General features: G+C 35.6%; 4 protein-coding genes and 1 non-coding gene across 6 annotated transcripts; 2 read left to right on the top strand and 3 right to left on the bottom strand.

Annotated features, from left to right (window-relative positions):
- Window positions 1–3,709: 3,709 nt before the first annotated feature.
- Window positions 3,710–5,923, bottom strand: LOC114727568 ((+)-neomenthol dehydrogenase-like). The gene is made up of 4 exons (XM_028914266.1): window positions 5,826–5,923; window positions 5,466–5,724; window positions 5,177–5,371; window positions 3,710–4,326 (listed from the first exon to the last, which is right to left on the bottom strand). The coding sequence occupies exons 1-4, from the start codon at window positions 5,921–5,923 to the stop codon at window positions 3,931–3,933; spliced, it is 948 nt and encodes a 315-aa protein (XP_028770099.1). The 3' UTR covers window positions 3,710–3,930.
- Window positions 5,924–8,453: 2,530 nt separating this feature from the next.
- Window positions 8,454–12,723, top strand: LOC114728571 (calcium-binding mitochondrial carrier protein SCaMC-1). Its single transcript, XM_028915482.1, has 4 exons — window positions 8,454–9,722; window positions 10,438–11,217; window positions 11,343–11,433; window positions 11,597–12,723. Exons 1-4 carry the CDS (start codon window positions 9,215–9,217, stop codon window positions 11,787–11,789), a joined length of 1,572 nt encoding a protein of 523 aa, XP_028771315.1. The 5' UTR covers window positions 8,454–9,214; the 3' UTR covers window positions 11,790–12,723.
- Window positions 12,724–14,996: 2,273 nt separating this feature from the next.
- Window positions 14,997–15,078, top strand: TRNAS-AGA (transfer RNA serine (anticodon AGA)). Its single transcript has one exon. It is a non-coding gene; the product is annotated as a tRNA-Ser (tRNA).
- A 1,655-nt stretch (window positions 15,079–16,733) lies between these two features.
- On the bottom strand, window positions 16,734–20,116 carry LOC114727974 (calnexin homolog). 2 transcript variants are annotated; one of them, XM_028914767.1, is made up of 6 exons: window positions 19,916–20,115; window positions 19,718–19,787; window positions 17,657–18,777; window positions 17,473–17,544; window positions 17,271–17,387; window positions 16,734–17,181 (listed from the first exon to the last, which is right to left on the bottom strand). In XM_028914767.1, the coding sequence occupies exons 1-6, from the start codon at window positions 20,018–20,020 to the stop codon at window positions 17,053–17,055; spliced, it is 1,614 nt and encodes a 537-aa protein (XP_028770600.1). In that variant the 5' UTR covers window positions 20,021–20,115; the 3' UTR covers window positions 16,734–17,052. The 2 variants fall into 2 exon arrangements, with proteins under 2 accessions (XP_028770600.1, XP_028770608.1); XM_028914775.1 differs by lacking the exon at window positions 16,734–17,181 and having other exon boundaries at window positions 17,282–17,387; window positions 17,469–17,544; window positions 19,916–20,116.
- A 1,689-nt stretch (window positions 20,117–21,805) lies between these two features.
- LOC114728534 (uncharacterized) lies at window positions 21,806–23,356 on the bottom strand. The gene is made up of 2 exons (XM_028915448.1): window positions 23,050–23,356; window positions 21,806–22,964 (listed from the first exon to the last, which is right to left on the bottom strand). The coding sequence occupies exons 1-2, from the start codon at window positions 23,065–23,067 to the stop codon at window positions 22,488–22,490; spliced, it is 495 nt and encodes a 164-aa protein (XP_028771281.1). The 5' UTR covers window positions 23,068–23,356; the 3' UTR covers window positions 21,806–22,487.
- Window positions 23,357–24,614: the final 1,258 nt, after the last annotated feature.

Below are 24,614 nucleotides of genomic sequence, written 5' to 3'. Positions count from 1 at the left end.
AGAAGTACTATGTTCTACTGGCTCCACCGTGTTTTTGTAGATACTGGAATCCACCCTTATCCTCAGCACTTTGATGCCGATGCTCCTTACCTCACTGTTCCCATTATCAAAGGACCCATACCAGAAGAACTTTTATGGTACATCTGGTCTGTCTCAGCCAATTACACCTGTGCCATAGCCTTCTCAGCTGTAGTCGTCCATGACCACCTGAATGACATCAGAAATGAAAACTCTCCTCTTACCACACTCTTTGAGATGATAGCTCCTCTTCCCTACTGGAGAGGAAAACTCTGGAAAATTCTCAAAGAACATAATATTTGGGACTTACCAACTCCCAAACAAAAAAGGTTTTTCTGTCTGTATACCTTTTTCAGGAACTATGGAATAAGTGCTAACCAGAGGCTCTACACAGACAACCGTCTGATCCTCCAGGTCACCACCCCCTCATGGCCAAGAAGGGAAGCATTGCTAATGGAAAAAATTGGAAAGACATTAACTGCACTTAACCAGCCTGACACGGGAGAAGACACTTCATGTCTATCTCTCGGACCTTTCCCTCCAAACTCACCGTCTGCCAGCAACACAACACTTGAAGAATTCCAGAGAGATTTCATCCTGAGTGCTGTCAGACCTCCACCAAATAGGTCACAAGTCCCTCCACCGACAGAAGCCACCGAAGACCCTTATGACGGTGACAACGACTCACAAATTCAACTCACTCAGCCTGAAGGACTCTATCTCCCTCAGCCAAGTTTCCAGCCACAACTCCCATTCCTTGCAGGGGAATCCCAGGATCCTAACCAAGAAGACCCTGATCCAGAACTCGAAGACTACTACTACTCAAGAAGCTCAAGGAGACACTATGACTCAGATGACCCTGACCCAGAAGGCATCATGAACCTATCCCCTAGCCACGAGCCTATCTATAAAGACTAGGGAACATCATTATCAGAAAAGCTCCTTTTTGGGATACTCTGAAGATAATGTGGGACCCGCCAGAATCCTACTTTATGTCGTTATCCACTTTTACTAAAGTAGTTTGTCCTGTAGTCTATTTCGTCCTCTTGTAATAAGTGGAGTAGTTGCCATTATTAGGTGTCATTATGAGAGTAGTTGGTAGTTAGTAGTTGTGATTATTAAATGTCATGTCATTCAGGTAAATTTGTATTAAAAAATTATTAAAACCTGATTATAATTCTCCCTTATTTATTAGTCACTCCTACTTAAAAGAGAAAGTAGACAAAAAAAAATCAAAATATAAAGCTTTAATTTATTTTTAAGTTAAAATGTAAATTTATTCTAAGAGTGATTATGATCATCCAGGATTTTTTTAATACAAATTTACCTTAAAAATTTAAAAATATATATTATGTTTGGATCACAGTTACAAATACCAAAAGCTCATTAAAAATGATGAAACTGAGGTTGCAAACTTAGTTGGACAAAAACTGTTGTTTGGCTGGACTAACTTTTCCAACCAACTTCTGACCTTCAACTTCAGTTGGACTCAACGGAGAAAAATATGACTTTTCAAACGGTGATTATTAAAAATGAGCATCCTAGATTTACTCTCACATTTTCCTCTTTGCCTTATCTTCTTCATTAGCATAATGAGTTTTTATTCAGACCAAATGAATTTTAATTGATATTCATGTTTGTCCATTATGTATATTTAATTATATATCTACAATGTGTTTTTAAATTTTTCTTCATAACAAATATTTTTATTTTATAATTTCATAAATAAACTATTTGTATTTTATCATAATAATTTTACGTATTTTTTAAACTACTATCACATTAAAAACATAAAATTTCAAACACTACTATTCAATAAAGTTCATGTCATTTTCAGTCATTTTACAATTAAACTAACTTTTTCATTAATCATCCAAACAATTTTTAATTTTTTCAACTGACTTTTTAAAAACACCTATTCAAACATACTCTAACTGACTTTTACTCTAATTTCAGTTACAAAAATCAGTTGAGCTAGAAGTCAGTTTTGCCCAATGTCAGTCCAAACACTCGTAGTAATTTTGTCATTTACCATTAAACAATTATCATTAATAATTAAAATAGTGATTCACTGTTAACAGGGCAAAATTACTACGATTTTAAAATTTTAAGACAAATTTGCATTAAAAGATTTTTGAATAGCCAACATTCTTAAATGAAAACTTGCAAAACAAATTTGTGCCTTAACTCTCTTTTTTTTCAAATTATTTCTATTGATTCCACATATTAAAGGAGATGTTTTGATTAGTAGGGCATTTCCAATACAAATAATACTCCTCTGGTCCTTAATATAGGAGGACTTAATTATTGAGTTAATTTTGGTTCTAAATATAAGACCTATGTCTCATATTTATCATTTTTTTAAATTATCCCCATGAATACTCCATCAACCATAATCAAGTAGAAGAGGAAAGGAGGATATTAAGAAAAATGATTATAATGTTTTAGAAAAAAACGTCATATTTCTTATAATTAACTAACTTACCTAACTTTCTTAATCTAATTAAATTAGTTAAATATGTTTTATACTACCTCCGGTCTTTAATATAAGACCTCGTTTGACTTTTATTTTGGTTTTAATTATAAGACCCCAATCCACTTTGTCTCTCATATTTATGTATTTTTTTTCTAAGGTCATCCTTCTAATAATGATCGTTCTAGCTAATAAGCTTGATTAGTAAGGATATTTTAGAAAAGACAACACCTATTTATTACAAATAACTAACTTAACTTATTTCCTTAATCTTTTCAAATTCGTTAATTAGCTCTTATAATTAGGATTGAAGGTAGTATTAGGGATCGGAGGAATAATTAAAACATATATTTTAAAAAAATTAGTCTACATTTTTTTACAAATAATTAAACTAATTTTTTTAATATATAAACAATTAGCTATCAAATTCTGCCATTTAGGTTTGGATGGAAAATATAGTAATTCAAGTCAACACCGTTACTTCTTCTATTCCAAAATCTCTTTTATTTTACAATATGTATGTGTAGTTTTTGAAAATTGTTATAATTTTAAAATTTTTAATAAGGAAAAAAAATCTTTTGGTTATTGATGTAAGACCTAATTAGAGAGTTGATATTAATCCTATATATAAAAGTTATTTCATATTTTTATTAATTTTTTTTCAAATCAACCTTATTGATATTCTCCTAACAATAGGGTCTTACTTTTAAGGACTAGAGGAGTATTTGACAAGGTGTTAATTATTTCATTGATGTACTTGTTTTGATCCATAACCTCATTCTCCCGACGTATAGTTCAAAAACCAAATGTATTATAAAGTATAAAAAGAGAAAATATGGCAAAAGCTCACCCCTTATCCCTTTACCTGTAATCATTCCCCTCCTCTGTGATGAAAGGTGAAGGATGGCAATAGATATAACAAAAAGTTATGTACCTCAAAAATTCACTTAACCATAGCACCATCTTCCATGTTATATCACACAAAATTTAGAACGCACTGTGAGGAATTTACATACCACTTAGCTGCAAGGTGTTTGTTAATAAAATGCGTTTATAAATATATCGGTCCTTTCTTTGAACTATAATGAAACATCACAGATACAAAAGAAGGAATTTACCTCTGGAAAACAAAATAAATACATAAATAAATAAAAGTGCTAAACATGATGCATAAAGCCAGAAACAACTTGAAACTGCTGGCCAGCTAACTTATGCTTAAAATAATCAAACATGTTCTGAACCCACGATCATTTAAGTGCTTAATATCACATCAATACTTTCATCAGGTCCATTCTAGTATCTATCATTTTCATCTCAGTGCAAATAACATGAACAAATCGCTTCCCATTCACACAACCAGATTTCTGATCGAGATTCTTTCTGGAGCATCTAAATGTGGCAGCAATATGAAGTGAAGCTCTATAACTAATATAAGCTTCTCAAAACTTGATCTCTCTTCTCTCTGCAAAGAACTTTCCAGTAATAGCTTGATCAGGAAGAAGGGAAAGCCATACTCCAGTATCGGCACCTTCCTCAACTGTGATGGTCCCTGCATAGCCCGTGAGAGCAGTCTTCACCCAACCTGGACAGTAACAGTTTATGTATATTTTCTCACCATCTGGCCTCTCTGATAGCTTCTTCGCCATGAACCTTGTATAGGCATTCACAGCCAGCTTCGATACTGTGTAGTCTGTGTGTGATGGAGGCCATCCTCCTTCCTTCCATGTCCCATCCTCTGCTTGCTGCAGAAATTTGTTTACCATCTCATCTATCATTTCCTCTGTCAGGTTGTCCACATCGCTTAGTTGTGCCTTCACTTCTTCATTCTCCAGTTTCTGCCACTCACTCAATCCATAAATCAGTTTTCACAGCCAAAATAACAACATCTGTAGAGGACTAAGAATGCTTCTGATATTGAGTCACTTTCGTGTATTTCTACATTCCAATGAAAGGATATGAAGATGTAGATTGTTAATGGAGAGGGAAGATGAGTGTTTCATATATTAATTATTATTTCATATTATATTATAATGTTTTGGTTATCCAATTAAAATATCCTGAATGTGTGGCTTGTTAACCAATTGAAGTTAAGGTTCATATTCAGTCTATTTCGTTATTTATTATCTTGATGAAAGGTTATTGAGAAGATGGCAGACTGAGTGAGAACGATACAAATGAAAATCTAATTCACTACTCTTCGGGGTTTTTTTTATTGGTGATGACTCTTTCTAGTTGTCATTATTATGCTCACCTCCTAATTAAAAGAGTCCTAATATTCTTTTCTACTAATAGTAATTTTTAATGTCAATTATTCGTAATTTTTGAGAATTACAGCTTTAGATCCTCTAACATGGCAAGTATTTAATTAAATCTTCCATTGTTACCCTCATATTGTAGGATTCCATATGTATGTTATTGATTATTTTCATATGGAACAGAAGTAAAAACCAAAAGGTCATAGATTAATCAACAGGAGAGGGTGGTATAGTAGAACTTTAAAATGGGAAAAACAATCAATCACTTATACATAATACTCTTCCGGTATTAAATATAAGACCTATTTTATAATATAATTTACACTATAAAATGGGTCTTATATTTAGAACCGGAAAAATACATTCATTGCCATACATATATATGTGTGTGTGCGCGCGCGCAAGCGAAAATAAAGAGTTAGTTGCTTACATTTCGCTTGCTACTTAGTCGACTGAGACGAGTGCTGACATTGACAATGCGAGCACAGTGAGAAGAAGGCTTCATCAATGGGATCATAGCTTCAATCATTCTCTTGGTGCCGAAATAGTTTGTCTCACAAACGATTCGGGCATTCTCAACAGAGTTATCAGATCCAAAGTTGAAGTTAATACCAGCATTGTTTATCTGATGCACACATAAAAATGATCATAATACCAATCTTGACGGTTTGAACTGTTAGGTAGAAGGACAAAGTTTGAAGTTTGAAACTAAAACTGACCAGAATATCCAGACCGCCAAATTTTTCTTTCAACCACTCAGAAAAATTGCTGATGGATGCGGAGTCTAATATGTCAAGCTGGTGACAGTCGACGTCAAGGCCACCTTCTTGCAACACCTTGGTGGATTCAACGCCCACACTTGCGTCTCTGGATGTGAGTATAACGGTCAATCCATGGCCAGCAAGCTGTCTGGAGATCTCAAACCCGATTCCTCTGTTTCCTCCCGTAACCACAGCAACCGTCTCCTTGGACCACCACCTGCGAATCCTCTCTTTTTGTTAAAAACTGAACTATGATTTATAACTGTAATAACCGCAATAACTGTCGGGTATGTTCAAAAGAGAAGAGAAGAGAAGAACCTCTGGTGATCAGAATAAGGGATGGTTCGGAGAAGGGAAATCTCTTGGCGACGCTTGTCCTTCTTGTCTTTGGATTTCTCTTTGTCTTTGTGCCCCATGTCTGTGTTACGGAGTTGAAGGTGGATTCGTTTCCTTCGGGTAAAACAAACAAATTCATTTCATTGTGGCTCTGGGAAAGACAAAGAAAGGCCTGGTCAACGCGTGCCACGTGGCTGGTCCATGCTCTTCGGTCAACGTCGTTGAACTATACTTTAGGTCCTCTTCCCACTAACTTTGCTCCCGCTTCCTCCGGCTCCCTCCTTCCACAGCCATCAATTCCCCTGCTTTATGTGCATGTAGTTTATTTTTGTCAGACTATATAAATATATTTATACATATATATGTGTGTAGTTCAAATGTATAGATTAATATTTTCACAAAAAAAATATAAATTAATATGTAGCGTGTTTGTAGTACTATACTACAAAACACATGCAATAATAGTAGTTTACTACTGTTTTTGTCTTATTTATAGGATAGAGAGAGGATTTTTTTGGTTTTATTTATACGACAATAAAAAAATTTTTCATATAAATGTACAATTTTACTTCTAATTTATTATTGTGTTGACTTTGTTTACATAAAGTATAATATATATTAAACAAAAATAAATTTAAAAAATTGATAAATTTTAAATGAGAGTTAACAAAGTTTAAAGTTTTTTTTAGTTTATGTAAAACATACTGAACGTAACATATAAATATCATCAAAAGAGTAAACTTTACCAACGGTGATGTAATGTTGGAGACTCTTGAATTGGACTAAGTTTTGACAACATTTGAATGTGATCTAAAAAATATATACTCGATATATTTTTATTGACAAAGTCATTCTCTAATTTAAGCCATCTGTAATTGAGCCCTAGCATGCAGGATTTAAATGAAGGTACAAAGAAAAGAGAGGCATATACTTTTGATGCCATAATTCCACCTAACATTTTGGAAAACTAATCATTTACTGTGTGGCATGTTTTGAAAATTAAATCAAGTTGAGAGGGGGGAAAAAAAGCTAATTTATCATAACAATGTTAAATTTTGGATTTTGTGTAAATAGTCTTTCTATTTTCTAAACTTGAGAATAATCCCTTTAAGCTGTTTTATTTATGCAAAAATATCCTGTCATTCATTTATTTATTTTTTTAATTTTTTTAATTGAACAATGTGGCAAAAATATTTATTCGCACAACTTAAAGTTTTAAAAATACTATATACACAACCCCGAGGGGTTAGGTCAGCTGGCTGGGGCTGTCCTAACTTAACCACGGGTCTCGAGTTCGAGTCGTGGGAACGCAGCACCCTGAGGGGCCAGAGGGCGCCGACCGAAAGGTTCCTTGCAAGCCTTCGATCCGGATTAGTCTGGGGCCGCTGTCACGGCTGAAAGATGTCTATTGCCCTGGGATACCGGATGGAGAAATCCAAAAAAAAAAAAAACTATATACACAAAACTCAAAATTTAGGAGTCAATAAATTTTTGGAGGATTTCTAAATTTTAAAAATCGACTTGTAAGTTGTGCGTAAAGATTTGTAAATAACAATAGTATCTAAGTTACTTCTCCTGTCCTAAATATAAGACCTTATACTAGTGTGTATAAAGGTCTTATATTTAGAATCGGAAGAGTATTAAATATTAAAATTTTAATATTTTAATAAAGTATTATTAAAACAAATATAATATTTTTTATAATGTACTTACTGATGTTGTTGGGAGTCACTTTCTTTTATGGGCTGCTGCTATGTTCAGCGGTTCAAAATTCAAATAAGGCCATCCTTTCATTATCTAGGAACTGAAGCAAACGAATTAACCGTAGTCCTCTCTAATCTCTGTAATAAACTGGCCAAGAAAAATCACTCTACAGATTTAATTTTATGTCTTTCATCAAATATAATATAATTTATTAGACCCACATTAAATGAAAAAAGGCACCTAGTGGGTGTTATATTTAAAATATGACATATTTCAAATGTAAAATAATTGAAAATTTTTAATTTTATCTAAACATTTCATACGTTTATTCTTTGCTTCAACAGTCGTTTAGATTTTATTAAATTATTCTATAAAATTTTTTAAATTTAAAAAGTGATCTTTTCATCACTTTAAATGATTAAGTAAATTATTTGTAACATATATTTTTAAATAATCGTCAATGTATTTACATTATTCGTGTAATTTAGATATTTATCATACAAAATTATTTAATATTTATCCAATCCTCTTCACAACAACTAAACTAAAAATTTAACTTTTAATTCTAATAAAAATAAGAAATAAATATATTAAATCAATTAATATTCATTCAGCCAATGGATAAATCAATTTATTTTTAATCATAACGATTTAGTTAATGATAAGTTTTAATTATTTCAGATAATAAACTACACACTACATCCAAATAAAATAAGAAAGTAAATCAAAACACTGCTCTTGCATTTACCATACGCTGAGAATTTCCTATTTTATTTTTGACCAAGATTCAATGAAGATTTTGAAATTATCACATTCCTAATTTGAAAACTAATATACCAATCACCAAACTTGACTGAAACGAAAAGTCTTCAACCACTGTGTCACCGGCTGACAGGCTTACTCGGTTTTTAAATTCTAGAACGGTGGAGCTATATAAGGTGTCCAGGCCTTCAACTTCAAGCCCATCCAACCCAACCCACATCTCGCATCATTTTAATATGGTGATGGTTCGGTAAATCCATCGTTGGGGTACACAGGAAGCGGCAAAACCATCAACATTCAACTGTATGGGGGCAACGGATTCAAGGTCAGATTGTTGCACTTGTGTGGAAGAATATCCAATAAGATCCTGTCTTCTTCCTTCCCTACCCTTCCCCCTTTTCTCTCTCACCCGTCTTTGTTGTGGAAAACCCCGTCAAATTCAGGACTGTGCTTGACAATTAACGTTAAGAAAGGTCTTTGATTCTGGAGGACAATGTCAAAGTTTCTTCCTTTGTGCTTCCATAATTGTCGAGGAAGAAGAGAAAGCTAGTTTAATTGGCTCATTGGGGACCAGTACACACAACGCTGTTCTTCAATTTACTGATATTGATTGAAGCGGAAGTTAAAACTGTCCCCAGTTGTAAGTTTCGGTTTCAGGTAAATTCTTCGTCGTGACGAGATTTTGGCCTTCAGTTCAATCGCTATCACCAGCAGGATTTTTCTATTGATATTTCTGGATATAATTGAACACGAAGGTGTAGTAACTAGTCAGGTGTCTATCGGAGGTCATGTTATTGTGACCTGTACATTTTGACCCTACTGAGTTCACCTAGCTGCATTTGAAATTTAGTTTAAGCTCAAAATCCATTGGGAGTTTCTTTCTACAAAATCGAAGGCATATAAGAATGTCTGGGGCTGGCCAGGCTATGGACGTCGATCGTGTGGGTTATTCCAATGTGGACCCGAAAGCGAAATCCAAGGCTTTAGGGAATTCCACCGTCGCCCAAGCTAGCGATCATGGCGGTGTAGGCGGTGGTCGTAACAATTCCGTCAGAAAAAAGGGATCGGTTTCGATTGATCATGTCCTCCTTGCTTTACGTGAAACCAAAGACGAGAGAGATCTTCGAATTCGTAGCCTCTTCAATTTTTTCGATGCTGCCAATAAGGGGTATCTGGATTATGCTCAGATTGAGGCTGGCCTGTCCGCCCTGCAGATTCCGTCGGAGTATAAGTACGCTAAGGAGCTCTTTAAGGTCTGCGATGCCAACAGGGATGGGAGAATTGATTACCATGAATTCCGACGATACATGGACGATAAGGAATTAGAACTTTACCGCATCTTTCAAGCTATTGATGTCGAACATAATGGCTGCATTCTTCCTGAAGAGCTTTGGGATGCACTTGTTAAGGCTGGTAATCTTCTTGGTGACCCTCTTTCCGTGCGCGCGCGCGTTTTTGTCTTTGTCATTGACTGCTATGATGTTACCTTCCTTCTGTTACGCTACGTTTCTGTTTTTACTTGCACCAGTATCTTACTTATTATAATTTTCCTTTCTTTTGTTCTGTATGCTTCTGTACCTTGGAGTTTTTAGCGATCCAATTTGTTTTCCGTGGCTTTCTACCCTTGTCCTTTTGCATAAGTTTGTCAAGACGTAATTATAGAACTTTATGTCTCCCTAAATTTCATTGCCTGTGGCTTTAACATCACGTTTGAGAAACTTACACAATGGGAAGTTGAAGTCGTTGTAGAAGTGTTTGAAAGTATAGTGATGCTTGTTTGGTGGTCCACACTTCACAGCCACTTCAAACTGGCGTGGATACTGTAATTAAGATAGGGAGTTTTCCTCTTTTGTTGAGAAACCTTTTTGTTTTTTATCTTACATCTGAAAATTAGTCTTTTGATCCGCATGGGGATGCCTGATTCCATCTTTTATGGTTTATTCTATTGTATATTCAGAGACTTCTCTCCTTGATTAAATTTTTTTACATGGAAAAATCTGTCTTGTCACTTTGATACATTTTGGAGATTCTGTTCTTATTTGCTTTTGGCGGATGATTTTTCCACCATGTTATTTCAATTCTTTCTGTAATATATTATTCATGAACCATGGTTGCTTCTATATTGCAGGGATCCAGATGGATGATGAGGAACTTGCTCGCTTTGTGGAGCATGTTGATAAAGATAATAATGGAATTATCACTTTTGAAGAATGGAGAGATTTTCTTCTACTCTATCCTCATGAAGCAACTATTGAAAATATATATCACCATTGGGAGAGGGTATACCTCGTAGACATTGGAGAACAGGCTGTCATTCCAGAAGGTATTAGCAAGCATGTGAATCAAAGTAAATACTTCATTGCAGGGGGAATAGCAGGAGCTGCTTCTCGTACTGCAACTGCTCCTCTCGATCGCCTGAAGGTTGTCTTACAAGTTCAGACCACAAATGCTTCGGTTATGCCAGCAATAAAGAAGATATGGCAGCAGGATGGTTTATTGGGGTTTTTCCGGGGTAATGGATTAAATGTTGTGAAGGTAGCACCGGAAAGTGCCATCAAATTTTATACATATGAAATGTTAAAAAACGTGATCAGAGATGCTCAAGGAGATGCGAATATTGGCATGAGTGGAAGGTTGTTTGCTGGTGGTATGGCTGGGGCAGTTGCACAAACTGTTGTCTATCCAATGGATCTCGTTAAAACTAGGTTACAGACTTGTGCTTCTGAAGGTGGAAGGGCTCCTAAGCTTGGGACTCTGACAAAGGACATATGGGTTCAAGAGGGGCCTCGAGCTTTTTACCGAGGGCTTGTTCCATCTCTTCTTGGTATAATTCCTTACGCTGGCATTGATCTCACTGCATATGAGACCTTGAAAGACATATCTAAGAGATATATTCTTCAAGATAGTGGTAATATGATATCCACTGTATCCTTATGAATTGGCTTTATCTGTTAAATTATTAATTTTCACCTTTCAGAAAATTCACTTGATGGACTCAAACTTCTCTCTTGTCTTTTTTTTTTACTGTAACAGAACCTGGTCCTTTTGTACAACTGGGATGTGGAACAATTTCTGGAGCTCTTGGAGCTACTTGTGTATACCCTCTACAGGTTATCCGTACCAGGTATTGAATTATGTCAATGTTATAGTTATTCTTGCAGGCTAGAACTGTTCTTGTTATCAACAGGCCTCCAACCGGAAGATAGTTGTGCTTACTTAAAAAGAAAAAACTGTTCTTGTTATTTCATGTTGGTTCTGCTCTGATACTACATTATCGCGATTTTCAGATTGCAGGCACAACGGGCCAACACATCTGCTGCTTACAAGGGAATGTCTGATGCATTTTGGAGAACCTTTCAGAATGAAGGGTTCAGAGGCTTCTATAAAGGACTTCTTCCTAATCTTCTCAAAGTTGTGCCATCTGCAAGCATCACTTACTTGGTCTATGAAAACATGAAGAAGAGACTTGATCTGGATTAGAGACGTTATGGTTATGGCCTGAGGCCACGCAGCTAATTTCAATATCAGGCAGATTTAGAATCGTTAGTAAATTTTACCATAGATATCTTAAAATCACAATTTTGTAGCCAGAAAATTTTGCCCCATACTACCGGAGCTGGAAGTTGAGTGAGAAATTAGGGTTATATCATGCCTCGATGTTTGATATGTGATTGCCTCCTTTATTTGGTTATGCCATTAAAAAGGAGGTGAAAAAGTCAGATTATGCTTCTCTCCTTACTTGTTATTCAAATGAATATATTTACGAGTGAAAGAGATTGATAGATGGCATTCTCTGTCTTTTTCTTCTTTTTTCTTTTTTTCCCCCCTTTATGGTGAAATTCTGTCCTTTTCTTTGTTCATGATGAAGAACTCAATTTTTTCTTTTGCACAAATTACTTACACCCACCATTACTAACCTGTACTTGTGCGTGTTGTTCAGCAAATAAATGAATATTGAGATTGTTTCTATGACATTGCAGCACCTCTGTATTTCTTCTCATAGAAGTGAAAAACCTCATAATCATGATCCTTGTTCTCTACAAGGAGAGGACGTAAAAAGGTATAAAATTGAAAAGATAAGCTTTTCCCAAAAGAACAGAAAAATCTAAGCTGTATGTGAACAGCCAACAGTAACACAGTTTATTCATGGCTTCCAACAAACCAGGTAGCTGAAGCTTACAAACCCTGATCTCAAGCTACTCACCACACCTCAAGTTTCTGCAGCTTGGTCATGTTAATAGTACAAAGGTTTCTGAGTGAAACATTCAGAATGACTTATCTATTATGAAGAGTGGGTGAAGAAACAGAGGGGAAAACTAAATGAGCACCATGGCCTTGGAGATTCAACAAAGCAAACACTGATTTTGCACGGAAACTGCAAATACCGTCTGATATGACCAGTACAGAGATGCAGCTTGATATATGGAAAACTGGAAGAAAGGCTTTGCCTTCCCTTTGCCTTTTATGACTTGCCTTTTCTCTGCTTCTCTCTCCTTACCAATTACAGAGAGAAGAGAGTAGATTATAAGCATAGCATGCAAGTTCTGTATGCAGCCATCATCATCTTCTTCTTCTTCATTTTCTTCTTTCTCCATAGCCTTGTTGTTACTGGGTTGAGATCAGGTTTCTGTACTGGGAAGGAAATGAACACGATGGGATTCTTACTTGTTCTTCCAACCGTCCTCTCTAAAGGCGTTTATATACTTGCAGTTGGGATCAATCTACGAGAATGTAAGGGATAAAACTAAAGTTTTTTTTTTTAATCAGTGGAGTTCGGGAATATCAGGAAAAAATAATAGAAAAAGCAGACAAAATGGAACAGATCAGCCCAAGCAGACAAGAAATACATTTTCTAAAGAAAATTATTCCCAGAATGGATTCTATCACCTCCATTACCCATTTGTGCCTATGTTTATTCTTATCCCTTTAGACAAGAACAAAAACAGGAACCTTATTTCAACAATTTTTTAGTAAAAATTGGGAATATAATGATATCAACGTTAAAATTACTATCAGCATGCTCATCCCACGCTAATTATATACGCTTTGAAGAGGCATGCCAAAGCCACAAGACTCAAAACATTAATTTTTTCTAACAGCACTTTGTGAAAAAGACAATTTATCATCAGATAGCATTATCAATCAAACGACTATCTCAACTCATCTAAGCATTTTTCTTCTTCACATAATTGAAGCGCCCCAGATCCTATCAAAGAATAAACCAGCATTATGTAGAGGTGAAGATGAACCAGACATTGGATATAACAATAATATTAATAATAATAAAAGGTACTGACAGATGTCAAAAGCAGACAAGAGAGAATAAGGACATAAATAAGCACTTCCAATTTTATAGGGCAAAATAAGTTAGCACTGGCACCGTCCACACCTATTGCGGACGCACTAAATCTGGAAGTCATGGTATAAGATAAATGGATGCTGATTCCGTGCATCAGAAAAACCTTGCATGGCGTGCGTGGAATAATCTCAACCGTTCATTTTCAGTCATGTGGCATCTTTTGTTTAATCAACGGCTGAGATTGCTCGACGAACACCACATCTGAAAATCCTCAACGCATTGAGTCTCTAACTCTATTCTCAAGAGTGTTTCAGTTTTATAATAAATGAAAGGACAGCTTCTTCAAGGAATAGCGTGAGCATTATAAACACTTATAGTATAGTGAGATCTGCCTGGGAATCTTGCTCCTTTAGACCTTTACTCTCTAAGAAGCTAACGATTATTAAAAGCATTCCACAATAATAAAATTGATCTTTAAGTGGCAACCTCCCATGTCATGGTATAGTTTTGGTAGGGTTGGTTAATGTCTGGTAATTTGAGATTGGAGTTGACTTTGGTGTTTGGTGCCAGAAAGTAAGCAACAGTGAATTTGAAATTCTTATTAGTTTAAGAAGTAAAGGACAGATTTTTATTATTATATTTATAACTCTGATTTGCTTAATTGGCTTGAAAATTTCATAGTTAATATGGGAATTGTTTATGAGTCATGAATTTGTGAATTCAAGATTATGCTTAGAGATAAAAATATGATGGAGACCGAGGTACAACTAAGATGAATTAATATTTATCTATATTTATATATTACTTCTAGCCATAAATATAAAAGCTAGTTTGCAATACAATTTATACTATAAATTAACTCTTATGTTTAAAATTAGAGGTAATATTACTTAATTTTAAAATTATACTAAAACAGTAAATGATACATTTAACTTGGAACTAAAATACTCCTCCGGTCCTTAATATAGGACTCAATTATTGAGTTAGTTTTGGTCCTAAATATAATATCCATTTATCATATTTATCAATTTTCTCTAAATTACCCCTATGGATACTTCTTTAACCACAAGCAAATAGAAGAGAGATGGGGTATTAAGAATGATGATTATGATATTTTAGGAAAAACGTGTCACATTTCTTATAATTAACTAACTTACCTAATTTTCTTAATCTAATCAAATTAGTTAAATGGGTCTTATATCAAGGACTAGAGGAATAACAAGAATTAATTATCAGTATGTAGCTTGTACTAAATATTCACATACAGGAAAGTAAGAAATGAGTTGAAAGAAAAATACATAAATATATTTCTTGAGAGTCATGAAATGGATTAATAAATCACTCTAATTATCAGTATGTAGCTAGTACTAAGACAGGGCAACATCAGCGTGGACGTGCCGGAGTGGTTATCGGGCATGACTAGAAATCATGTGGGCTCTGCCCGCGCAGGTTCGAATCCTGCCGTTCACGCGTTTTTCTTGGCCCTTCATTCGGATTTTTTTCTCCTTTGTAGTTGAGCCCTTCATTCGTTGGTCACTGGGTAATAAACACGCACATGGACCATCCCTGGTTTGTTTTTCCTTTTGTTTTTTGGTCTGGGTTTTTAATGAATCCGACCTGTCACAATTCCCACCCAAAAGGTCAAACTCAGCCCTCCCGCTTGTGGGAACAGTATATTACCCAAACGCACCAAGCTTTTATGAGTTGAGGAGTGACGTTTTCGAAAGATATTTACTTTAAATTCTTACTAAGCCTGTTACAAGTAGTAATTAATATATATTATTTTTGGTTCTAATTATAAGACCTTAATAGACTATAAACAAGGTCTTATGATTAGGATCGAAGGTAATAGTTGCTTAATGTCAAGAAGACAGAACTAGTTAATTTAAGTGATTCTGTTATTAAGAGGAATAAATTAGTTATAAGAATTAGGCTCTGCTAAAAATTGATTAGACTTCTTTATTATGCAATATGTATGTGTGTAGCAACAGATGAATTTGTCTTCACTTCTACCCCTGTCTTTTTGAAATCTCTGGTTGCTCATATCCATAAAACAGTTAACTACCATGACCAACTACCCATATGAACAAGGTAGAACCTGAATCAAACGGAGGAAAAAATGAGACAAGAAGCAACTTCTTGTTGTTTGGCTTCAAGTGTCGAGGAATCGTGATTGTGATTGAAGTATTGAACAACGAGTCTTGATATTACGAACCCTCGCTTCTCACGGCCCTACGAGTGCATTTTATAAAAGGGAGGCTTTGATGATAGCCTTAGGGCGATATTTTCAGCGTTTGAGATTTTTAATTATAAAAAATACTTTTTCCATTACTAATTTGTATTTATGCTGATTGGCCGTGCAAATCCGTCAACCATCGTGATCTTATGATTTGTAGATTTGCACTTGGCAAAACAAAAAAAATATAAAAAAACCTTGCATTTTTCCTCATCCCACCTTTTTAATTTATCAGCATTACTCCAGGTCTCAATCAACACCTTTGGTCCCGTTGAGGGATATGAATTGAGTTGAAAGTGTACAACTCTTAATATAAGTAATTGTATGATATTTAGGATTAGACAAATCTATATATATGGAATTAGAAAATACCATAAAAAGAAGTGATATTCTCCAATCTTATTTTATATGAAATTACGTGATTCTATATGATAAGAAATCATTTATACTAAGCATCTTTTTAACATATATTTTTAATCATAATTTTAATTTTTATCCTTCATTTTTAATACTTCGTACCAAATATAACATTTGTCTTGAATCATTAAATAATGAATGATCAAGAATTAAAATTAAGATGGATTATGTAACCAAAAAAAAAAATTAAGATGAATTAAAGCAACAACAAAATTTACAGTATTCTCATTCACCTCTCATTCGGCTATCAATATTCAATAACCAAGAGCCTTGGCATGCAATACCCACTTCTGGGTCTCCGCTAACAATAACAGATAATAATTCACCATAACCATAACAAGATTTGCGAGAGAAAACATTTTACATCTTTAAATGTAACAATCAAAATATTTTTTAGGCGCAAAGGAAAATTTTTCAATTGACGCAGACGAGAGAAATTTGCAATTTTTAATCTTCAGAAGGAGCCGCGACAGAAAATAAAGGCCAACGTGCATATTTTGGGCTCCGAAAACACTCGATAGGATTTAGCCTACTTGGCACAAAGAAGTCGGAATAAAACATCTCGCATAACAACGCGAATGGTGCTAAGTATTCCATTCTAACTCGAAATATTGAAGAAAATAAATTGTACAGCGTCAAGTAACTCAAATACTCAATTCTTCCCCCAAATATTAAAAAAAAAAAAACGGAGAGAGATAGAGAGAGAAGGACCAGCTCAGCCTAATAAAATGTCTAATTTACCCTCAAAATTTATGTGCTTTGATGATATGGGATTAACTGTTTCCATCATTTCAATCATCTCGCTTTGTTCTCCTGCGTGGAGCCGCAGATGTTTCCTCCTCCTCTTTGTTTTCTTCCTTCGCTTCACTGCTTTGCTCATTGGACGCCTCGGCGGATTCTGCAGTCTTCTTCGCCTTTGCCTGCATTAGAAAGCAAATAGCGATCAGGAATGAACCCATCTGTAAACTAGGCCTACAAGAAAGAGAAACAAAGGAGTTCAACAACTCACAGGCTTCTTCTTCCCGCCAAACAGAATCTTGAAGAAAATTGTCAAGAAGACAGCAACAATGGCCACAAGAATTCCAATAGTCGCATTAGGTTGCGCCTCTCCCTTTTCAATGATTTCCTGCAGAGAAAAATATGGAGTTTAGACAAAATGTCATCCGACAATTGTACCAAATGGAAAGATATTAGTTTTTCTTTTTACTTACGATTATCTTGGACTTGTGAGCGCTTAGGAAGGGAATGTCTGCGATCTTGTACAAGAGATCGAATATCTTCTTCTGCAAAATAAAAATTTGATTTAATTAATGCATATGAAGAAAGGAAAAGGAGTGTAGAAAGAAGTAAGGAACAGAGAGAAACGAAGTAAAAATTGTCATATACTGTTATTACCTGGAAGCCTGAACTCTCACTGGCAGTCGACTCTTCAGCCTTCTGCTTCTCCTTTTCGACATTAAACTTAGGCTTCCATGTCGTCTCCCGATAGGATTCTGCAACCTTGTCATCGTCTGCTATCAGAATATTGTCAAACAGAATGCCATCTTGCATAGTCCAGATTTCAATGCCGATTGCGGCAATAGGCTCAAAATTAGGTTTCTCAAGTTCAAAGTAATCAGGATTTGGAATTTCCCTCGGCTTCCATATGCCCTTGTAATTGGGGTTATCAATAAGAGAGGCATGCCATTTTCCTTTATAAGCTGGGTTCCTCTTCATTGGCCTCTTCCATTCACCACATCCAGGAGCCTCTTCACACTTAGGGTTATCAATCTTTGGAGCCTCCCATTCACCATCCTCTTCATCATCCCAGTCTTCTGGCTTAGTGGCTTCGGGATCATCTATCTCTTCTGGCTCATCATCCAACCAACCTTCAGGTTTCTCAGCCTCTTCATCTTCAATTTCCATGGGTGCATCCTCATCCCAGTCATCTGGCTTAACTGCATTTGGGTCAGGAATTTTAGCTCTCTCATCCCAGTCCTCAGGTTTTTTGTCTTCAGGATCAGGGATGGTTTTTGCAGGGATAAGTGGAGGCTCAAAGTCCTCAGAAGACAAGAAATTAGCGGTTTTCTTCTCCTCCCCATCAATCAAAATTTGTAATTGATTGTCAGGCTTCAATACAGCAGTGTAGACATGAGTTAGTTTGTCAGATGGGACAGAAGGGGGAAACTTGAGATGGTGTTCCACGTATTCCCCACTGCTGGGGTTCTTATGCTTGAAAATGAAGTGAACCTTGTTTGTGGCCCCACACCTGTCAGGACCAAACATAATAGAATACGGAGATTCATTATCAAATCCCTTTGGTATCCATCCAGCCTCCTGGGGTCGAAGATACTTGAGATACGCACCACCACATTCAAGGCCATTCTGTAGGCGAGCCTCAAACTGGAGAACAACTGTTCCATCCTTAAGACTCACAGCCTTGTCAAGCTCTTTAACGATAGCATATTTCCTTGCTTGCTCACTGACAAGAAGTCCATAATCATCGTGGCCTTCACTCGCAGCATGCTTCCAGACGCCTAAACCCAAAATGCAAATCCAGATAAGTTTCAAACTTGGGTGAATCAAACAGAGAAGGAATTGATCAATTAACTTTCTGCTCAAACGAGCATTTAACCAAGCCAAAGCAATATCCGTTTACACAACCGTAAACGCATTCCATCATAACACAACGCAATTTAAAACTAGATGATAAATAAATAGCAGCCCCACTAATTTCTGTTTCCTAGATACAACACCCACGCCAATATAAAATGGATGGTCGGACTTTTAGAACACCTCGTGCTACTCTGATGATAATTATTGAGAGATTTCTCAAGTTTGCAGAATGCTTGAACACAGAAGTAATCAATTATTGAGCTTGGAGGAAGGTCCATGTCACGCCTAGAATTTTGTTTCGTGCAGGTATAATAATTGAAGAAGCAGTCTAACCAGAAACAATCAGCCTTCGGTATAGGTTCACAACAAATCCTTACATTATCTAACTATTTGTTCTGAAATTATACTGATCTAAATTAAACAAAGAACTTTTTCAAATCAGATTTAGAAATCCACGATCCGTTTTCGTTTTATACATGTTTCCCAAAAATCGGCATTCGGTCTGTTGCCCTGTTAACCATTTCCTAAGCACATGCAGCCGCAAATGTGGATTCAGACTTACAAGTGGCACGAGACTAGGTTGGACGATAAATTCTTTTAAACTACTAATAATTTTAAACTACCACTCAAGTGAGTATTGAGTCGATAAACAATGATTACATAGCTTGTTTCAACTTCGATAACATATGTTATCCAATATCAAAGAAACGTGTTAGAATATTTTGAAAACAAGAATTACAAACCGTAAGAACTGAAGCCAATTTTCTCGCATGAGATAACATTGGAAGCAATCCTCGAAACGACCACAAAGAAAAATTTGTGTTCTACCAAAAATAAAAGTAAGTCATGGAAGATACGTACCATTGTACTCCTCCTTCCCGGACACAATCCAACGCCCTTCAAAATTCTCGTCAAACGACTCGTAGAAGATCTAAACCACATTAAACGCCAACAATTCGCCAATTAGACTTGTAGAGAATCACAGATCAAGCTTAACGGAACCAAAAAAAACAGAAAGAAGAAGAAAACAAATAAACCACGAAATTGAGCTTCCATTACCGCATCATCGTTATCGTCGGAAGCAGAAAGCAACTGAATCGAAGAGCAAGCAAACAGTAGGAACATCACAGCGAGCCCCATAGGGATCCGTTTCCGTTCTCCCATCGCCCTCAATTCTTCCGACTACCTCACAGGTAAGCTCACAGTAAAACCCTAAAACTCGGACAAAAGAGATCTGGAAGATCTCAGAATTCGAACTTGGAACATGAAGGTATTACCGGTCTGTTCTACTTTATAGATCTCCGTGAGACTCAGTTCGCGCTGTCTCAGCCAATGGTTTCACATGCCACGAGACATCATCCAATAGAAACCTGCCACGTAATCAAAATGCATCATTCCTTCCGCTGTCCATATGAAACCTCGGATATTTTTCATTTTAATCTTACGAGTATTTTCCCAACTGAGAGTTTGAATGGGCTCCATGTACGGCCCATGGGCCCGTATATTCGGATAAACAGTTATTAGTGACTCACTCATCAAGCCTGGAGGAAGGTTGGTTGGTCCTTGAGTTCGTTGTCTGGGTCACGAAGATTTCAGCTGAATCCCCAATCCTTCCTAAATTAAATAATTAATTTAAAAATATGAACAAAAAAAATTATTTAAGTTAGTTATTTATATTTATGTTAATTTTTCTAAATTAGCCTCTTCAGTTATATGCATAGGATGATTTAGATTTTTTTTCTTTGGTGAAAATCCCATGCAATCAATATAAATATTTTATTTTTTTGGGAATGGAAGACAAGGAGGACTGAACTCTTATATTTAAAGACAAATTCAACCCCATCAAAATTAGTATCATCTTATCAATAAGTTGTTGATTAAGATGGTAATGAAAACACTAGTTCAAATTTTGAAAAATACACTTATGATAAAGGCTTTAATTTTAACACTATTAACTTAATAGAGATTAATGCTCAAATTTAAAATGATTTAAAATACTCTAAATTACACCAAATAAAATGATATGCTATCTTTAGTTGTGGTGAATACACCAGACAAGAGATTTATTTAAATTCTAAACATCAGGTAGAGTTTTTATCAAGAAGTTATTATAATACACATAATTAAAAGCATATTTTAACAAAACCAGCTCATATTTATTATAAATAATTAACTAAACTAATTTTTAAATCTTTTTAAATTAACACACCTTAATATTGTATTCAAAGTATAATTTAAAATGTCTATTATCACCTATGCATTACGCTGTTAGTAAAGTAAGAAAATCAACTAAATCTTACAAATTGCAAGTTTTTTTTTTTTTTACCAGGTACAAATTGCAAGCTCATCAAAATTCATTGACATAAATTAACACTAAGTTTTAAAGACAAGAAAAAAATGTTTAAAAAAAAATATTGAGATTTATTAGATGTTCCTTAAATCATCGAATTCCATACACTGGGGAAACAGAGGAGCTTAGAGAGATTGTGATGCGAGGGCTGACCAAAAGAGGAGAAAGAAGAAGCTAATACACAGAAGCATGAGTTCACCTCCCTGAATTCTGATTTCTGAAAAACCAAACGCCTTCTGAATTCCCTCCCATCAAGAGCTTGTTCTCACAGAGAAGCTCGCTGTTGAGGGAGAGAGCTCAGAAGAACTTGGGTTTCCACAAGGCAAGAAACAGAGTACTACACAGAAACAGAGTGTGCTGTGGTTGACTTGTATATTCCTTTGATGGCAGCAAGTTAATTCCAAGACGTATCAACAAATCATTTTCCTTATCTTGTTCTCAACCAATTGAAGCTACTTTCAATGAATCCTCAATTTCATATGCATGATCCTAGATTCCTCCGCTTCAAGGAGGATCCTCCACCCAGGCCAAACAAAGGAATTGGAGATATCTGAAAAACAGCGCAATTCAGTTGTGTCCACCAAAGGTTAGATTTTAAATACAGAGAATCAACCTTCTTATAAAACTTGGAATTTATGAAGTCACCCTCATAAGATAATACAGGCATCCCACCATTTTTCGCGTCTCATATTGGAGGGAATTCTTGTGACTGCTATTTGACGTAAACATCAAAGCTCTGAAACTTGACCAAAAGAATTCCAAAACTCACATGACTCCCCCCACTTTAGCCACACTTCTCATTAATTCTTTTACCTATAATCTTACAAACCAATATGTGCAACTTCCCCCACTTCAAAAATCTACATGGAAGCCACTTCTAGTAAGGAAAGTGCCATCTAATTTCCATTCACCCTCGCCCAACTCAGATCCAATTGCACTCTATAAGCTCAGCGGCATTGAACCAGACATTTTAGCTTTAGTTTTCACTTTTTCTCCCACCTCTCGTCGAAAATATAGCATGAATCTGAATTGACGCAGGAGTTTGCTTAGAAGTGTCTATATATTACAAGGTCGGAGGGAACAGAGCATAATTACACTGCCTTGTGTTCATTAGTAAAAACCCTAATACAACAGAAACTGAGATCCCTAACCTTATTTTCCTACTGGTCTCAAAACAAGTCAAAGAGACGAAAGCTGCTCCAAACAGCCTTCTTTTTTTTTTTTTTTGCGTGAGGTTTTTCAAATATGTACATACAACTTCATGACAAAGGCAGGAAAGGATCAGACTTGTGCAGGATCAACTCCAACAGACTTCAGAGTTTCAATTTTACGAGGAGAAGCATAAGCATCGCTGCGGATAGGATCAGGGATGACATGCTTCTCGGGGTTGTTCTTATCCTGAATATGTGCAATTCTCCTGAAGAAAGATCCTTTGAAGAACTTCTCGGATTCCTCCGCCACGTGCTCCGGCTCCACCACCTCCGGCAGGGTCTCCCTCCTCTGCTTCTTCACGCTCACCGTCGGCGAAGTCCTCAGCTGATGCCACGCCGTGACCAGCCCAAGCCCTGTCGATAACGCTATCATCCCGATCGCTACGTACACCGGCACAAAGTCCCCCTTCGCCGGCATCCGTTCCCGTTTCTGGTGGTGATGAGCGTAGCCATAATCAGCCGCCGGAGCGTATGCTTTCGTCTTCGGTGTTGTTGACGTCGTCAACCTTCGAATTCCCCTGTTCAGCAGTGCTTTTCCCAACCCGATCTGCGCCAAAAGAAACAAAATATGGATTAAAAAAATGACATATTAAAGGAGAAAAGGAGTCAGGAAGTTAAGATGATGAACATACTGTCGACGAGGAAGCCATGATTGCTAATACAGATCAAAAAGGGCAGACAATAATGGAACTTGATTGCGTAGAAAAGGTCAGAAGTCAGAATCAGAGAACCCGAGAAGTAATCAGTAGCTTGTTGCAGTGATCAGTGAAGATTCTAAGAAGTAAGTAAGGGTATATAAATGAAGGAGAAGCATCTGATGCGAAGACAGTTTCAGAGGAAACTGAGAGAGAGAAAGTTCTGGAGGCACGTAGCAGTAAGGAGAAAGCTGAGGGACACTTGTCCTAAAGTTTATTCGCCCACGACAATCCCCGAAGCCTCCGGAAGTGCCGCGTATTCTTTTTTTCCGCTCCTCCGAAGCATTTTGTGGACGTTGGCGAGGATTTGTTTATTTATATTTGTGTGAGAGAGAGCAAAATTTCAGACAAAAATATTATTCCCACTACATTATGATAAAAGACGATAAAAGAGAAATACTAATTATAAGAGTTAATTTACTAATTTGAAAAGATTAAAAAAAATAAAGTTAGTTCTTTATAATAAATATATTGTCTTTCTTAAAATGTCCTTACTAATTAAATGTATTGACTGTAACTATCATTGTTAGGAGGACTACCTTGAAAAAAATGCATAAATATGAGAGACAAAATATATTAGGGTCTTATATTTATGATCAAAATAAAAGTCAAATAAGATTTTATATTAAAAATTAGAGGTAGTATAAATTTAACGTAAATTAATTATTTACTTTTTGTTGTACTTGTATGTTTTCATAAACTTTAGATGCTATCTTAATTTTTGGGTGGAACTATGAAAGAATTACTAGGAAATCTTAAAAAAAAATATTATCAAAAAGTTTTAATAACAAGTATTAGTCTGAACCTGTGGATTGTTATTAGTTTTTATTCTGAAATTTATCATTACTTATGTTTTATTTGTCAATGATTTTAAGAAAATTAAATCCTCTGATTGTAATTCTCCCAAATTTTTAATGCCTGTTATTCTGGGATGCTTCTTTTTAGTTATTTGAGTAAATTGTGTACATATATGCAAAAAATTGTAAATGATTCATATCATACATTTATTTTCTTAAAAGATTAAAAAAAGAACGAAAATTGAGAAATCATATCTGGTCACGCAGAGATGGAGAGGCTTATTTTCACAAGTCCCGGGGCGACTGGACCAAACCCCAACCGCGGCGGCTGATTGGAGGAACGAACTAACTTGATGATGATAAGTTATATAGAGATTCATAAGCTGTACTATCTATAAGCGATTAATAACATGATTATTTTTTTATATATACGTATTATTAAAGTGTATAACAAATTAAGAATATTATTTTCCAAGCTTCATAAAATGCAAGAAGCCTACGATTCAATTGTGAAGAATACACCAATTTATTTCCAAATTCCAACCAAGGAGGAAACCTTATTCTGCTTGCGGGGCATTCCCAGTTAGTGACCTTAAGTGACATGAGGTTCATTTAAGCTGACAAATTAATGACCTGTTTAGAATAACTTATAAGTAGCTTTTCAATTATAATTTACGGAATACGAAGTAAATATGTAAGAAAAAG

This window comes from Neltuma alba, unplaced genomic scaffold, assembly GCF_004799145.2.
Source record: "Neltuma alba isolate B1F8T4 unplaced genomic scaffold, ASM479914v2 tig00002446_pilon, whole genome shotgun sequence".
NCBI classification, from domain to species: Eukaryota; Viridiplantae; Streptophyta; class Magnoliopsida; order Fabales; family Fabaceae; genus Neltuma; species Neltuma alba.
The sequence above is the reverse complement of the archived record's forward strand: the minus strand, read 5'-3'. Positions and strand labels throughout refer to the sequence as shown.

Coding starts and splice junctions, on each gene's coding strand:
- LOC114727974 (XM_028914767.1), bottom strand. CDS start 20,020: ATGGGAGAACGGAAACGGATCCCTATGGGGCTCGCTGTGATGTTCCTA. Junction 17,545..17,656: donor GTGAGAGTTCAGGCTTCCAG/GTAATAACAGTA, acceptor TTTATTTTGCAG/AAGAAGATATTCGATCTCTT. Junction 17,388..17,472: donor CTCACAAGTCCAAGATAATC/GTAAGTAAAAAG, acceptor TTTTCTCTGCAG/GAAATCATTGAAAAGGGAGA.
- LOC114728571 (XM_028915482.1), top strand. CDS start 9,215: ATGTCTGGGGCTGGCCAGGCTATGGACGTCGATCGTGTGGGTTATTCC. Junction 9,723..10,437: donor GGATGCACTTGTTAAGGCTG/GTAATCTTCTTG, acceptor TCTATATTGCAG/GGATCCAGATGGATGATGAG. Junction 11,218..11,342: donor ATATATTCTTCAAGATAGTG/GTAATATGATAT, acceptor TTACTGTAACAG/AACCTGGTCCTTTTGTACAA.
- LOC114727568 (XM_028914266.1), bottom strand. CDS start 5,923: ATGGGGCACAAAGACAAAGAGAAATCCAAAGACAAGAAGGACAAGCGT. Junction 5,725..5,825: donor CCTTATTCTGATCACCAGAG/GTTCTTCTCTTC, acceptor GAGGATTCGCAG/GTGGTGGTCCAAGGAGACGG. Junction 5,372..5,465: donor TTGGCGGTCTGGATATTCTG/GTCAGTTTTAGT, acceptor TGTGTGCATCAG/ATAAACAATGCTGGTATTAA.